General features: G+C 38.1%; 1 protein-coding gene across 2 annotated transcripts in view; it reads right to left on the minus strand.

The window, feature by feature from the left end:
- Fras1 (Fraser extracellular matrix complex subunit 1) overlaps positions 1 to 16,854 on the minus strand; it is a 426,519-nt gene that overhangs the window by 124,688 nt on the left and 284,977 nt on the right. For both annotated transcript variants that reach the window (XM_048784792.1, XM_048784791.1), the window contains 3 exons: positions 16,165 to 16,435; positions 12,631 to 12,715; positions 9,605 to 9,931 (listed from right to left, as the gene is read on the minus strand). In XM_048784792.1, coding sequence (XP_048640749.1) covers positions 9,605 to 9,931; positions 12,631 to 12,715; positions 16,165 to 16,435 — 683 coding nt within the window. The remainder of the gene's footprint in view (positions 1 to 9,604; positions 9,932 to 12,630; positions 12,716 to 16,164; positions 16,436 to 16,854) is intronic.

Raw genomic sequence — 16,854 nt, forward strand, 5'->3', positions numbered from 1 at the left:
CTATTTCTTTCCTTCTTTTGTCCACCTATCTGCCCTTCTGTTCTCACCATCCACTATATTCAAAAGAGTTATTTATTGAGTACCTATTTATGCCAGCTCCTTTGCTACAGAACTGAAATATGCAACAATGTTTGAAAGCAAGATCTCAACTTCAGAAGGAGCGACATACAATTATCAAATAATTAGGACGCTTCACAGTGATGCTCTTTAAGAAGCTTCAGCAGGGAGCCATGAGGCCATAGAAGAAGGAACTCTCCGGAAGATTTTCCTAAAGAAGAATCATTCATTTCTGAATAACAAAAAGAATGGGCTTTCTAAGTAGTGAAGTGGTGAAACAGATTTTAGGCAGAGGGCCCAGTTTAAGCAGAGGCAAAAATGCGAGACAACATACTGTGTTTGATAAATGTCCAACTGTTTGGCGCCAGTAGAGCTGAGGAAGCCAGGGGAAGGGTGGATAAAAAGTGAGAGTGTCTTCTGGAGGGCTACTAAAAAGTAGAAGCAGTTCTAAAAGTCTCAATTCATCTTATCAGCACTGGAAAGAAAACAGGTGTCTTCAGGGAAGGAAATGGGATGATCACACTGATGGAATGATCAGCCTGTCTTTAGAAAGATAGCCTCCAAGGGCAAGAGATGGAGGTGACTAGCATTGGGATGAATCTGGAGCTGGAGAAATCATTTAACAAGTTCTTGCAATGGCTCAGGGGAGAGGAGAACAAGGCCTGTAAGAGGGTAATTGCAATGGGAACGAATAGTTAGAAACAGATTCGAGAAACACACACAGAGTGAAATGGACAGGCCTGATGGCTGATTGAAAGTGAGCGACCAAAAGTGGAGAGTAGCTGGCTGGAAGAAATCACCTATTTAGCACTCCCGAGAAAGCCACCACTTTAATTGCTAAACTAATGTCATTAAAAAGTGCTGCCATTCCTGATTTACAAGGTGTACACCCTCTTCCCAAACCTCATAATTGACATTTTCCACAGAATGCGATTAGTGGCTGCCAAGGTCCAGTTTTCCATTTGTTTTTGTACTTCAAAAATCAGTGAATCTGATATTTTAAAACAGGACATTTCGGAAAGAATGGTTTTCTAAATTATTGTTGTTGTTTTTGGATATGCCAATAAACAACACAGCAAACAGCACACTCAGGAGAACACTCAGAAGAGAAAGCAACAGCTATTCTTTTGCAATTACTAGACACTTGAGCATTTCACCTCTAAGAAGTCAGTCATGCCCATTTTCACCACATGTATCAAGAAACTGAGTCAAATGGTGCCCAAGAGAACAGTCATGAAGGCACTTTCTATGCTGATTGGTGCTCAGGGGCAAAATCCCAGAGAATTTTCTCTTTCGTAATGGATCTAGCATGCTATTTACGGAAACATCAAAAGTATGTCAGTAATTTTGCATATAGTCTACCAGAATTCTGGGAGAAAAGGCTCTAACTCCAAGAGAATTTAAAATGCCCTGACACATTGGGACACAGGTTTCATAACTGCTAGGAATATTTCTAATAAAAGCAGCCTAGTCAACTTTAATTTTGGTTATAGAGATCAATTATATGTCAATAATATTACATTACTGGACTAAATAGGCAATGCAGTTTTTTGTTTGTTTGTTTATTTTATTCTAAGCAAGTAAGTACTGGGACCTGAGCACACATTCCCCAGATGGCTCTGTATTACATCTCTGTCTTGACTGTACTTTTATCAATATAATTCTTTATTATTCCTGTGTAACTATTTAGGAAATAGTACAATTTGTAACTCAGTGCTTAGAGAACAGTAGCACCTAGAAACTTAAGATACGTAGAATCTTGGCCCTTACCCCAGATCTTCTGAATCAGACCTCCTGAATAAGAATTCACATTTGAAAAAGTATCCAAGAGATGTGCAGTCATGCTCAAGTACCAAGAACTATTTTCAGATTAGAGACTACAATCTTTTAGAGTGGCTCACAGTAGATCTTTGAGAATATTTAAGCTTAAAATGAATAGTATATATGCCTCCGATTCTGAATTATTGCTTTTGGCACTTAAGAAGAAATGAAAATGACACTAAGGATAAGAAGTACAATTCTTGGATGTCAGCAAGATGGTGGAATAGGAGGTTTTAGCCCCCACCCCCAAGAAACCCTATAAAATGTTTTGTAGTGCTGAGGATCAAACCCATGGCCTTGTGCATACTAAGTAAGCACTCTACCACTAAGCTACACACCTAGCCCTAGAAACTTAATTTTAACTACCATCCACAGATAACTATCTTCATCAAAGCCCATGAGTCCAGCTAAAAGGTTTCAGCACCTTGGTGGAATACTGAAGAGGATAAGAAAAATGTTTCATTTAATCCATATCACCCTCTTCAAGATGGTACAGTTCAGTGCCAAGAGAAAAGGGCAAAAAGTTTATTTAAAGAAATAATGAGCCAGGTGCAGTGGCACACACCTGTAATCCCAGTGGCTTGGGAGGCTGAGGCAGGAGGATTTAGAGTTCAAAGCCAGCCTCAGCAAAAGCAAGGCACTAAGCAACTCAGTGAGACCCTGTCTCTAAATAAAATACAAAATAAAGCTGGGGATGTGGCTCAGTGGTCGAGTGCCCCTGAGTTCAATCCCCAGTACCCTTCACCCCTCAGAAGAAGAGAGAGAAACCCCCAGAAATCTAGAATTCTGTGTACCACAAACACACGCTTCAGAAGCAAAGGATTAGACAAAGGGGAGTGAAGGGAGGGGAAAGGGCATGAAGGATAGTAGAATGAATCAGACATTATTACCCTACGTATTACCCTGTGACTACATGACCAGTATGATTCTACATCATGTACAACCAGAATGAGAAGTTATACTCCATTTATAATTAATGTGACAAAATGCATTCTACTGTCATATGTAACTATTTCGAACAAATAAAAAAAATTTAAAAAAAGTTAAGTGAAGTCAGGTACAAAAATTCACAAACTGTATGATTCCACTTAAATATAACATCCAGAGTGGGTAAAAACATAGCAACAAAAAGCAGATTGTTGTTTAGCAAGGGCTTGCGGGTGGAGGCGTGAGGGGGCAAGGGAACTAGGAATAACTACTCTAACAGGTGTAAGGTTTCATTTTGGAGGGAAGGGTGTGTTTTGGAATTGTACAACCACTACCTAGTTGTACAACCTTATAAATGCATTAAATGTTACTGAATTATTCACCTTAAAATAGTTCATTGCATTTCATGTGAACTTCATCTCAATAAATTAACAAAACAAAACAGAAGCAATGACAGAAAAATTTCCAAATCTGGGGAGGGAAATGAACATACAGATTAATGAAGCCCAAAGAACTGCAAATAGATTGAACATAAACTCTTCATCAAAGCACATTCTCAAGAGAAAAATCGCCTATCACTTGCAAGGAACCCTGGAAGACTAGCAGTGGATCACTCAGCAGAAATCTTGTAGGCCAGGTGAGTGGAATGATAATCAAAATGTTTAAAGATGAAAACTGCCAACCAAGAATAATTTACCGGCAAAGCTGTCATTCAGAAATTAAGATGAGATAAAGACCTTCCCAAACAAAACCCAACAGAATTTATCATGACTGGACCTGTCTCACAAGAAATGCCAAAGTTCTTCAAGTTGAAATGAAAAGATGTTAATTAGCAACATGAAAACACATGAAAGTAGAAAACATGGCTAGAGCAAATACAGTTGGCCTTCTGTATCCACGGGTTCCACATCTATGGATTCACCCAACTACAGACAAAAAATACCCGGGAAAAAATAAAATCATGTGTATAGTGAACATGTAGAAACTTTTCTAGTCATTATTCCCTACATACAGCATAACTACTATTTACATAGTCGTGGTAATTAATGACTCTAGTATAAAAGTTAAAAGAAAAAATTATTAAAATAATGATAGCTATAAAACTTACTAATGGATTTATGACTTACAGGGATATAAATTATAATACCAATAACAAAATGGTGAGAGACAGGGAGACATAAAAGTGGAGAGTTTTGTATGTGGTTGAAGAGACATTGTTATCAGCTTATAATGAACTATTATAGCTATAAGATGTTTTATAAGCCTCATGGTAGTCACAAAAGAGTCTGCAGTAGATACACAAAAGATGGAGAGAAAGGAATCAATGTATACCACTACAAAAAAAAAGTCGTCAAATCACTAAGGAAAACAGAATATTATTCAGCTTCAAAGAAGGAGGAAATCCTGTATTTGTAACATGGATGGACTTGGGGGGACATTTAGCTAAGTGAAATAAGCCAGACACAGAAAGAAAAAAACTGGATGATCTTGCTTATATATGGAATCTAAAACAGTCAAACTTATAGAAGCAGAGAGTAGAACAGCAGTTGATGGAAGCTACAAGACAGGAAATAGGGAGATAACAGTAAAAAGGACATAAAGTTTCAGTTCTACAAGACATAAATTCTGAGATCTATATAGCATAATGCCTAAAGCTAACAATGCTGTATGGTAGACTTCAAAATTACTAAGAGGAGCTATCTTAGGTAAAATGTTCTTACCATAAAGAGAAGTAATGACATTAAAGGGTCAGGAGGGAACTTTGGTTGGTGATGGTGTCTATGACTCTGAAGTGATGATGGTTTTATGGGTGTGTACCTATCTCCAAACTCATTGAATTGTGCATATTAAATACAGAGAGTTTTTTACTTACCAATCATTCTCAATAAAGTAGTTTAAAACAAAGAAATACAAATCTTCCCACTTGTCATGATGATGTTTTTTTGTTGTTGTTGTTTTGTTTTCTTCCGGGAGAGGGTGAGGAAATATTTGAGAACAGATGGCTATAAGTTCTTTTCTACAGGTAAAGTGTCCAAAAAGCCAAATTTTAATATAATTTTCCCAGTGGCTCTGACATTTTGGAATTTGTCTCCTTGTAGGTTTTTTTTTTTTTCTTGCACATTGGCTCATATATCCCTGTCGGCTCAAGAAATTAGCTATATTACTAGTTGAATAATCTCCTGCCCAATGAGGTTTGATAAATCCTCCAGAGTACATTAGCAGGTGATGAAAGTTTAACAAGTAAAATTGAGGGCATGATTAAAACAGTGCTTTATATTAAATAGTTCTTCTAATTCATTTCATAGAACAATAGGCAAGCAAGTGTTGGTAATAAAGTTTAGCCATTACATATTTATTATATTTGAGTAAAAATATTAATGTTTCAAACGAGAAGTAAGAGCATAAGCCTCCATCTTTTGGGGGAAAAAAATCTCACAAACAAAATGAAAGCTCCCAATCCCATAAATTAAAAATTAAAATTACATCAATGATGTAACTTTAGCTCAAATGATAGTGTACTCCAACTCCTAGCTAAAATATGCAAGACAAAGTTTTAAAAACTTCACTCTTTAGAAAATGACTAAAGTTGGATATAACAGTGACCCTATCATTTTACTTACTTTGTAAAAATATGCTTTAATTTGTAAGATTTCATTTATACCATCACTTTTAAGATTTAATGTAGTAGGACTTTGTGAACTTTAGGGAAGGAGCATGTGGTGTGACAGATATAAAGTCAAATTTATCCGAGGGGAAGCTAATTTGAAAGTTTTTGTGTTTGTTAAGGTGCGCATGAGCCTCAGAGGCTTGCTACTTCAGGTCAGAAATATAGGACCTTTGCTTCAGGTAGATTTCTACTGATGTAAATATTTATATCAACAAAATGTTTCTGAGCATGCACTTTTTCAGACACTGAATTAAACAGGCTAAGGTAAGTCCTGCCAAAAGGTAAAACCCTGACATGTGGCAAGGATTTATTTATTTGGGAAACAGGCTCTTATTCATACAAATAGACATTTTTTACCATTGATAACTATAATTCTTACAAACATCATTATTATCAAATTAACTGTATCCCTGCAAGACCACCAATGAAAGGCAGTCATTGATGAAACTGAGGGGAAACACAACAGTGCTTTGTAGCTGCCCATAGGCATTACCACAGCTAGAAATGACCCACCAGGATAGATTTTCAATCCAATGCACAGTATGACAGTGGGGGCTTTTAACATTAAAGCATTACCCGGCTGCAGAAAACAACCATCCAAACAACAATAAACAAGGTCAGAAAGATCATCAGATTTATTATCAGAATAGAAAAAAGGCATGATTTCCACAGGCACCTTAATTAATGAGAAAGCAGATAATTCCTTGAAAGTCCAGCAGTAGAAAGAAGCCCACCAGACTTCTTTCCCCAGGCCAGTTTAGCCCTTATTGGATGTTGAATTACTTTGGAATCATCTCTCTAGCAGACTTGGGGTTGGTAATCCACCCAATTAATGAAAGCCTGTTCAGTAGGGCTTTCTCTTTATTACTTTTTCTTTCTTTCTTTTTGCCTCCTTCCTCTAACTGGACATGTTTCAGCATCAATCCTGGTTCCATTTCCTCAGCAGCTCAGTACAAGCCTGGAGGTGGCAGTCAAGTTTATTCACTGCCAGGCCAAGTTTGGGGGAACTGGTATATAACTTGAAAAACCAGGGTGAACAAACAGCTCCTCCACTCAGTGCCCGGTGAGCCTCCCCTCAGGCAGCAGAGGTGCTGGGGTGCTTCTCATCTAACACAGAAACCTATGGCAAGACAGGGACACAGGCACCTGTCCCCTCAGGCCCTTGCATCCATCACTCATCTACCCAGCCCACAGAAATGCACCAAACCCCTATAATATGCTGGGCTCAAGACACTAAAACTGAAATAGTCCCTCTTCTCACAAAGATTCCTTTTTCAATTCCTTCCTCTCAGAAGGAATAGAGAAACAGGCTAAGCTTCTGTTGAACAATATTAGGGTTAATAAGTACATCCATTCATTCACTAAACTGAAATCCTTTGGCCATTCCATTTAAGCTGCCAGCTAGGCATTAGCCAATAACTGGTCCCTCTCCAAATTTAACATACAAGTAGCCTCAGGCTAAGATCTCTCATGCCCATCTTCCAAAATGGCTATCAGAATGAAACCAATCATGTCTGACTGCATAACTACTGGATGCGGTAGCAACTGAGGCCATTTTTTTTTCTTCTTGTGCCCAGTAGATTTCTGATAATAAATAGCCTGGCTTGTAATAAGCTGTGGTTAAGTCCAAAGGGAAGAGTCCAGGAGGCTTGAGGCCCAGTCTGCTTGGACAGGACATTAAGAAAATGACTAAATAATCGTCTTCATTTTATCCATGTAGGAAATAAGAACATGGAAAAACAAAGGCCAGAAAGAAAAGAGTCTGATAAACACAGGAGGCAGATGCACTTGAAATGAAATCACAGCCCCAGCCCTAAGCACCTTTATAAAAATGCATGTTGTCAAACTTCTTTACACTTTAGTTTCCTCTTTTGGAAAATTAACGATAATTGTACAAATATCACAGAATAAATCTGCAATTCAAAAGGAACAATTCACATCACACTTTAGTGTCCAATAAATGTTAAAAACAAAACAAACAGACAAACAAAAAAAACCCTTCCACTCATGGTAGAATTTCCTCTAGAAGAAATAAGGTCATAATAGTTGCTATCTTTACCTTCTTCAGCAAGATAGCATAAGCATCAGTAGAAGTGGTAGAAGGAAAAAGATTCTGAGTTTCTAAAGGGATAATAATTTGATAATATTTGTATAATACTATAAAATTATATTCAAGTTTATTAGCATATCCTGTTACATGCGAGGGCTCTGGCCACTGGTTTCACTGTTCCTCTTCATGTTTATGAGTGACGTCATAGATCCATAACAGCAGTATATGAGATGGTGAGATGGAAAGGGGGAAGGGAGAGGGCCAACCCACACTCCATTTAGGAATCACAAGCAGACACATTAAAAACACATGACTTGCAAGTTACAAGGACTTCAAGGACTCCAAACCTCTGTGCCTTCTGTCTCATTTAAGGATGACAATTCTATTTTTATTAGTTTTGTTAGTCAATGCAGCTAAAATCCTAGAAATGCCCTTCAGCTGTGAGCCTTTCCACACAAAATGATTGTGTAATACAATGAACTGAACTCCCAACATGGAGACTGGAACCACCATAGGAAAGGTGGCCATGAGGGTTGCACTGAAATCTAGGACTGCCTCTGGAAAAAAAACAAGGAAGGGAGAAACTTTCTGCATCTGTCTAGACTTCATCTCTTCATAACTAAACCTCATCTCCCAGGGTGACTGCAGGAGAGTGATAATTAGGATTAGCTACGAGGTGGCCATCTGCCAACTCCGTCTCCTAATCAGCCTTCACATCCTCCCATCTCTCTCGCTCGCCACCATCACTGTGTTCAGCAGCTGAAAATGATGAGACAAGAGACTGAGAAACTAGTTAGAAGACCATATTAGATTCAATTGCTTCCCTTCAGGAGGCTCCACTGCAAATTTAGAGTGATCATTGGTGAGAAAGTGACAAGTGATTTTAAACTGTCCTCAGCAAGTCAATCTCTCAAGCTAATCACTAGTGACAACTCTGTAGGTAGTGATATTTGGAATGAAAAGTTTTAAAAAAAAATGTGTTTTCTAAACTACTGCCATGGAAAAGAGGCACTCAGGATGCTACTGAGAAAAGGTCTTCCAGTGAAATATCACTAAATTTTGAAAAGAAGATTTTGGGGAGTACTGGGGATTGAACCACTGAGCTATATTCTACTACATTCTAAGCCTTTTTTAAAAAATTATGAAACAGGGTTTCACTAAGTTGCTGTGAGTCTCACTAAATTGCTGAGGCTAACCTCAAACTTGTGATCCTCCTGCCTCAGCCGCCTCAGCTACTGGGATCATAGGTGTGTACCACCGTGCCCAGACTGGAAAATATTTTTCAGTAGGACTGTGTGATCTAGCATAGGTTAGCTCAGTATTTCATAAAGTGTGATAACCATCTCATTTGTAATATCCAAAAATGTAGTACATGGATAAAATTTTATAGAAAGGTTATATTTTAATATTTTAGAAAAGTATAATATAGACATTAAGTCCATGATTATATCAATATAATTTGTTAGAATGAGGTCTCTCACACACACAAACCAAATTGTTTCAAATAAAAATAATAAGTAAATAATAACACCAGCACTCATGGAAATAGGAAAAAAATAAGGTGACACATCAGTGACTCAGAATGATAAACACACTTTTAGCCCCTAGGCCAAAGACCCTTATGATTACCAAAAAGGAGGGTTCCTTTATCCCATTTCAGTTGGGCTCACAGGCTAACAGTATGGCTGAATTCTCCCCTTTAATTCATTAAGATTACTGACCAAGGGCTTCTCATTCCATGAGCTGTTTTAGAAGGGCAGACAAATACCAAGATGCCTTGATTCTCAGGCAGGAGACAAAAGGATCAGTGAATAATAATACAGTTTTACAGGAGTAGGTCAACAAAAAGAGTTGCAAATCATCCCATTTATAGAGATCAAGTGTGTTGCTAACAAGATATATTACTATATATTACTGCCAAAATATATTACTTATATAATAGGTACTTAATGAGCACCCATGTAATAGGTTATGCTTGAATAAATGAATAACTACCCATATCCTAACTTTATAAGCATTGCAAAATATTATCAGTGAACTTCATATTTAGGTGCAAGGAATGAAACTAGAATGACACTCACCTTGGGCACAGTCTTCACATGAAACAGTATATTTTGGAAGGAGTGTCCATCACTGGCCTGCAAGACCACAACATCAGATGTGCTCTCTGAGCCATCGTGGGCATAGAGGAGAAGGCCCCTGGAGAGTTCATCCAGCCGGAAATGATAGATAGGGGTTGTGGGGGACTGAAGAGTTTGGAGCAATTGGCCATGAAGTGGAGGATCAAGTACTTCGATGACCACATCCTGGGGATTGTCATCATCTCGAATGTCAAGGAGCTGGGTGGTGATGGTTCCCCGCTCTCCTCTGCTAATGTGGAGAACCTCATTTCTCAGCATATATGGGGCCTGTGGAGTTGAAGGGAAGCAGGGAAGAATAGTCATTTACTAGGGAAAGAGAGGGAAACTCAGTGGATCAGAGTGGCAACCTGATTGATATTTCTATGCCTTTTAAGAAACTGTAGGTGCTATGGCAAAGTAATAACCCTGTACCATGGTGAAAGCATTTGTCAGAGGTGCAGCTGGTCATAGTAAGAACAGTGGTTGCAGTTACTTTACATCTCTGGACTCTGGAGGTTTCTCAAGTCAATTTAAGACCATAGTCTCGATAAGAGGCAATCAAAAAGGGCTTCCAGCTTCTAAATTTCTATTTCATCTGCTCAGCTTCTAAATTTCTATTTCATCTGCTCTCTTCATTTGCATTATATCCTCTACATTGTTAATGAAATCAGCTCAGTACCAGGAAGGCCAGTCAGTTATCTGCATTCAATAAAGACTAACAGGAGCTATAGAATTTTTGAACTTGTCTTTGGGAGTTAAGTGCTTCACTCTAGGCCACTATGCAATATGCTGACTCAGAGTAAGGCACTTTTGCTTTTTGAAGTCATGCTATTTCTGGTCCCTCCCAGCAAGTTTTTTCAAGTTCTCCCATTCAAATCTTGACAGAGTCCCATCCCAGTTCAGCCTAGAAAGCCCACGAGATTATGATCTGGATGAGTCAGGCAACCACCTGGTTAATTCGTACAACACTGCTAACTTTAACGTTTTCCTTGGGATTGTTTGGTTCCCCCCACCAATTGAGTAAGCAGATAAAATGTTCTTTCATGAAGAAAAAAGTTAGTGAGTCACAACAGAAAAAAACCTCATACACATACACTCAATGAGGCCAGAAGCCAAAGAAAACATTTTCTTAGTTTTTTTAATACCATTTGAAGTTGAACCATCTAAGACTTTTCTCAACATACTGTCTTCTTTATTCCAAATGGCTTTAAAAAAAAAAAACAAAACTACTCAAGCACCTTTCTGGCCTCCCAGAAATTAAAATTTCCATTAAAGTAATGTCTAACTAATGCATCATTATGATAATCACCACGTAGTGGAAAATTAGATGGTAGCTACTCCTCAACATTCCTGAGAATTCTAAAGCTGTGAGTCTGTATGTGGGAATGAATGGCCCCTCATAGTCTGAAAGAGGAAAGGTCAGAGGTGATGTCAAAGTCCATAAATAGACTAAATTCAGTTACATGAGAAAATATCAGGGAGGCTCAAGACTATATTGAAATAATACAAAATTTAAAGGAACAAAAATAAGTTAAAATTTCTTTTTAAAATTCCACTTTAAAAAGTTAAAATGAAGAGTTTATCATATAATACATAAATAAAATGTGCCCTCATTATCTACTTGCTTAGGGAAAGTAGAAAACAGACAAAACTCAAAAAACTGTGGGAACTCATCATCTCAGATTAGAAAGTTACCTGCTAATACCTACCCTACGCCTTTCATTGGAGTAACTATATTAGCCCAAATGAAGAGGTCAAAGCAAAATGTTTAAGAATTAAGGAACACCTAAGCCAGTATATCCTAAGACTGAATTTGGCCCTTTGGCCTATATTTACAGAGATGACATGTATTAGCATTAATTAAAACAAAATTTACACACTTAAGTAGGATTAATTTCTAATCACTCCTAAACTTCAAGTTATCCCTGACGTGATAATATCATTAAGAAGAACTGAGTTGGGTTATTAACACCATGTGGCAGTCACTTCTTCAAGTCTATGTTGTCCCTCATGTTTTTTTTTTCATTTTTGATCAAAAAGATAAAAATATGAGTTAAAAACAATAATCTAGTGTCCTTCCTGGAATCACGATTAATGCAATAGTAAGGTCTGGATATTTAGGTAGTCTTAGTTCTCAACATCATGTCCTTGCTGTTAATGATGTATGCGTGCGCATGCGCATGTACACACACACACACACACACACACGCACATACACACACCATCTTCCTATTGTTTTAGCACATTTTAGCTGTTCAGTCCCTCAAGCCCAGTTCTCAGAGCTTCTACCACCGTGTGTATTCTGGACACATAAGTACAACTTGACAGAGTGAGTGATAAGAGATGAGTGTGAAGGGCCATTACACTGTGTCTTACAGCTTCTACTATGATTTCCTCAGATCCATGTTTGGCTGAGGACCACTCTGACACCTCATGTAGGAGCTGATGTAAGATCCTCCAACTACTAACGATTCTAAACCCTTGAGAGAGAAATACTGAAGTAAAATAAACTTATTTACCTAAGAATAAGGGAAGTCTTCACAACTGGAACAGATTTATTCTGCAGGACTAGTGTCAGGTTTGGTATAGTATAGTAAGTCACCATAAGATAAGGGTTTGGACCACAGACTCTGAAGCCAGGTCTGCTGGGCACAAATCTTGACTATTAGCTACAACACTACAGACACATTATTTAACCCCCTTGTGCCTTAGTTTCCTCATCTATAAACTGGGGATAACAGTATGTCATGAGATTGGTGTATGTATCAACTGATAACTTATGTGAAACACTAAGAACTATACATGCATTAGTAATTATTATTGTTGATGTTATTATCAAAAGTACTAAAAATTACTCAAGAGGCATTTCATGATAAAACTAAGATTAATATAGCTCAATCATTTTTGCTAAAACTGAAAGAAGGCTTAATTTGTTCTTGAGAATTAGTAAGCATGTAAAATTGTTAACTGCTCGGTATTTTTATTACCTGTGTTGAAAATGCTTGTATGTTGATCAGTTGTGGTTCAGAGAAGAACTGCTGGTCACTAATTTTCAAGGAAAAGTAACCTTTCCTAAAAAGTACCCCAAAAAGAATGAGAAAATACGTCATTAAATTATTCTGTAGAAAGAGAAAGGATCAAAAATATTTTCAGGTTATATGATGTAAAAATTTGGATCAAACCACCACAGTAATATGATATCTGAAATGTAAACAGAAATTACCAAAGATGACATAGTAAGATGCAGGTAAAAATGCTTTGTGTTCTTAGACCTTGTTATAACATAATAATAATATGACTATTTTGTTCTCTGTTTTTCTAAACTGAATATACAAACAGCTAAGTTTGTATATTAGTTGTCAGGCCAAGACAGGTTAGTGATACATTATTACACATTATAGAATGGAAAGGAATCTTGTGTAGTCTCTGACCCAGTTCCCAGTGATTCCTTCTTTCAACAAACCTTCCTTCCATCCCCTTCTCAATTCACAGGAGTCGACACCCAATAACAATGCTTGCAGTATCTATCTCCCTACCATTCCAACATTCATTGTGGCAAGACTAGGGAAGAATGGCTTGTTCTTCCATGGAAATTTGGACTTGGCCTGAGTCAGTCTCACCATTTTACTACGGGATAACCAGAACCTACCATGTGAATGAGAATATGGAACAAGCCTGCCTGTGGGATATGGGTCAATGAAGTCTATGAGCAAGGAGACACAGGGATGAGAGAAGGTTTGAGTCCTGCTTCACATTTCCAGTTCTAGCTTCTGGACTTGCCCTGGAGCACCAGTGCTCTTCAAGTCTTTGAGGTCTGAGCCACTTCTGCAACATTATAATAACCTCACTCTTTTGTTTAATCTAGTTCAAGTTGATTTTCATCACTTGCAACCAAACAGTCCCAATTAACAATAAAAGAAGGATCACTCTTTGCTGTGGGTTGAATCCCTCTAAAGGAGTTTTGTTCCAGCAGCTTCAGAGACTGTTGGAAGGGCAGGGATGAGTTGCCCACCTTTAAAGCTGATCCAAGCACAGAACTCACAGCTGGCTGGTGATATATGTGGTTAATGCACCATGGGAGCTTTGGAATTCTTGACTACTGCAGGGACCATTGTTTCAAAGGTTCTTTAAAAGGTATTCTTGGAACTAACTATTTATACTTGAAAGAATGTGGGTGGATCTCAAAAGCATTGTAGAAAATGCCAGAAGCAAAAGACCACATATACTGTCTGATTACATTCAAGGGGTATTTTAGAAAGGGTAAAACTACAGGGCTAAAAAACCAGATCAGGTGCTGGAAGGAAAGGAGTAACTATAAAAAGGGTATTTTGGGGGGTGGAGGGTGATGGAACTCTTTTATGTCTTGACTGTGGTAACAAGACCATATAGATTTGTTAACACTCATAGAACAGCATGCTTTTAAATAGGGAATTTTATTGAATGCAAATTATAGCCCAATAAACCTGATTTTTTAAAAAATGTATTCTTGCCTTCCCTCCTACTCCAACCACTCTTTCCTTTTCTTCCCCATCTAAATCCTGTCCCTCTTTGCTCCCACCTCCAAGCTTCAACAGGATGTAACTGACAGAAACAATGGAAAGAACCAAGAAGGAGAAATGATTTTTGGTGGCACTCTGCATCTGAGCACTACCAGCTTATCACAGTCACTCTGACTACATTTACAAGTTGTCTTTTACTCCACAGCAGCCATTCTAATCCAGGGGCAATCCAATCCTAAAGAATTTTAATCAACGAATCATGGTCAGTATTTTCATGGCAAAGAACAAAACCCACAAACTTATGCAGCAAGTATAAGTTTTTCTTTTTCTTCTCTGTCATTCAAAGACAATTTTAATTTTCACAAGTTTTTAACAACCTCATTTTATTATTCTTCTGTTATTTCTTTGGTTTTAATTTTTAGGTAAAGAAAATCCAGTATTAAAATAGGTACCTAGAAAAAGAGATGTGTAGGAATTCCCTAAACTGTCATTCTTTGTCCTATTTAGGGGTACAAAGCTTAAGATTCTGTAGGTTATGTGAGGTTAAAGATGTTAAATAGAGAAGAGGGTTAATGTTGGTTGTCTGTGAAGCTTTACGCTTTTCACAAGGGATTCTGCTGTGAAGCTCTGTGTGTCTGTGTCTATTTCTGTGTGCATGAGAGAGAGAGAGAGAGAGAGAGAGAGAGAGAGAGAGAGAAATGTGGATACTTAAGAACTATACTTGTAGCAAAAGTAAATGGAGAAATGGAGCAGGGATTTGATGAGTGACTCTGTGGCTTCAAATATTCCATCTCCGTAGCACAATATTTTTCTCTGTGTAGTGATCTTAGCCCCTTGAGGATGAAAGCAAGCCTATTGTCCCTATAATATTGGGGAGGCAGATATCATTGTGGCTAGAGGCATGGGTTGTGGACTCAGAGAATGTCAGGTTGGAGTCTCAGCTCTAGACTCTCAGGTTATGAGGTCTTAGGCAAAATTTCCCAGGTCTCGGTTTTCTTATCTATAGACTGAGAACACATATAATCCATATATATAATTCATGTAAAAAATTTACCATAACGCCTGGCTCAAAGCTAGCACTCAGTAAATGTTGCTCTTATTCCTAGAATATGACCTTCTGAGGTTACTGGCATCATCAGCTCTGAACTACCACAGAGAAAGTGCCATCTATTGTTCTCCCTACTTATGGCTTTGCCTGAATCTCAAAATAAATAAGCAACAAAAATAATAAAATAAAATCCTCAAATTTAGTATTGACAGTGAGAATATTCACTGTGTTCTTATGGTTTCGTGGTCTTCAAATCATTATTTACACAAATAGTCTATGGTGAATTATCTGCACTAATGAAGCAGAGCAGGGTGAAGGAGAATCCAAGAGGCTAATCTTTGGGATGCATTCTCTGATTTCTGTTTAGTAGATTTACTCTGCTAATTATGGGGCTATATTTGCTTGGGTTCGTTTTAACATTCAATTGAACTCCTGAAGCATATGTCAGCTGGGTGGGGAAGATAGCCAGATATGTGTAAAGCATCAGGAGAAAACTGGATGGGGCTTAGAAATTAGCCACAATTAATCTTATAATGTGGATAACAAAAAGTTAACTATGACTCTAAGTTTCCTTCCAACTCTGAAATTCCAGGGACCACATCACACCTTGAAAAACACGTGCTCCATTCTTTATCTGCCCGCTATTCCCTGTATGTTATGCTCATGGGGAAGAAGCAACTCTAGCATCTGGCTATATAACCAGTTTTGTTTCTACTGGGCCAAAAAAGTGGGTAATTATACTCAGAATTTTCCTGTCACATCAGAGAATTACCCATAATTATGTGATAAAATGAAAATGTCTCAAACAGAAGTACACTCTCTGAACAATTACAGGGACATGATGACAGGCAGCTGAACACATTTGAGGAGTACTGATTTTCCCCAGATGGGAAGGGTTAGCTATTTAAAAAGAGGAGGTGGGGGCCAGAGCAATGATGGAAAAGAGATGGGGGAGATCAGCAACATTGACTCACCTGAGCTTTTCTTTGCTGTGTATAAAACGCACTTTCTTCTCATTCACATCTTTCCAGCTGAAATGGCCAGCCTTGTCCAGCTGAGACTCTTTTCCATTTCTTGAGAGCACCAGCTGACCATTGGTGGGAGTGCTCACAACATGGAACAGGAGGTCTTCCACCCTGCCATCCTGGTGTTGGATATTCAGGAGGGAAAAGTCCAGTGGCCTCATTGAACCAATTGCAAGGATCAAGGAGCCATTCACATGAAGGCTGGGAGTGTGCACCTTGCCTGAAAAACATACAAATCCAAAGCTCAGGCTTGTCACATTCACTAAGTAGGTCTTATTTATTTGCTTTAAAGAAATAGACTTGTAATGTTAATTCAGAACTGTACAGAGGAGACTCTAGGCTATATTATAGAACATAAGTATCTTTCTAACTCAGTGATTGTTCCCCTAGATGTACATGAGAATGACGCAGGACTTCAATGGAAGAGTTAAACCATAAAATTGTTAGAAGACAAGCTGGCTTCAGGGGCATACACCTGTAATCTCAGCTACAAGGGAGGCTGAAGCAAGCAGATCATGAGCTGGGGTCCAGCCTGGGCAACACAGTGATATCCTGTCTTTTGGGGGAAAAAAACTGTAAGACAAGACTGGAGTAGAATTTTTGTGGTTCTGAATTAAGCAATGCTTTCTTTTTCTTTTT

The sequence above is a fragment of the Marmota marmota genome, unplaced genomic scaffold (genome assembly GCF_001458135.2).
Source record: "Marmota marmota marmota unplaced genomic scaffold, marMar, whole genome shotgun sequence".
In the NCBI taxonomy this organism is placed as follows: domain Eukaryota; kingdom Metazoa; phylum Chordata; class Mammalia; order Rodentia; family Sciuridae; genus Marmota; species Marmota marmota.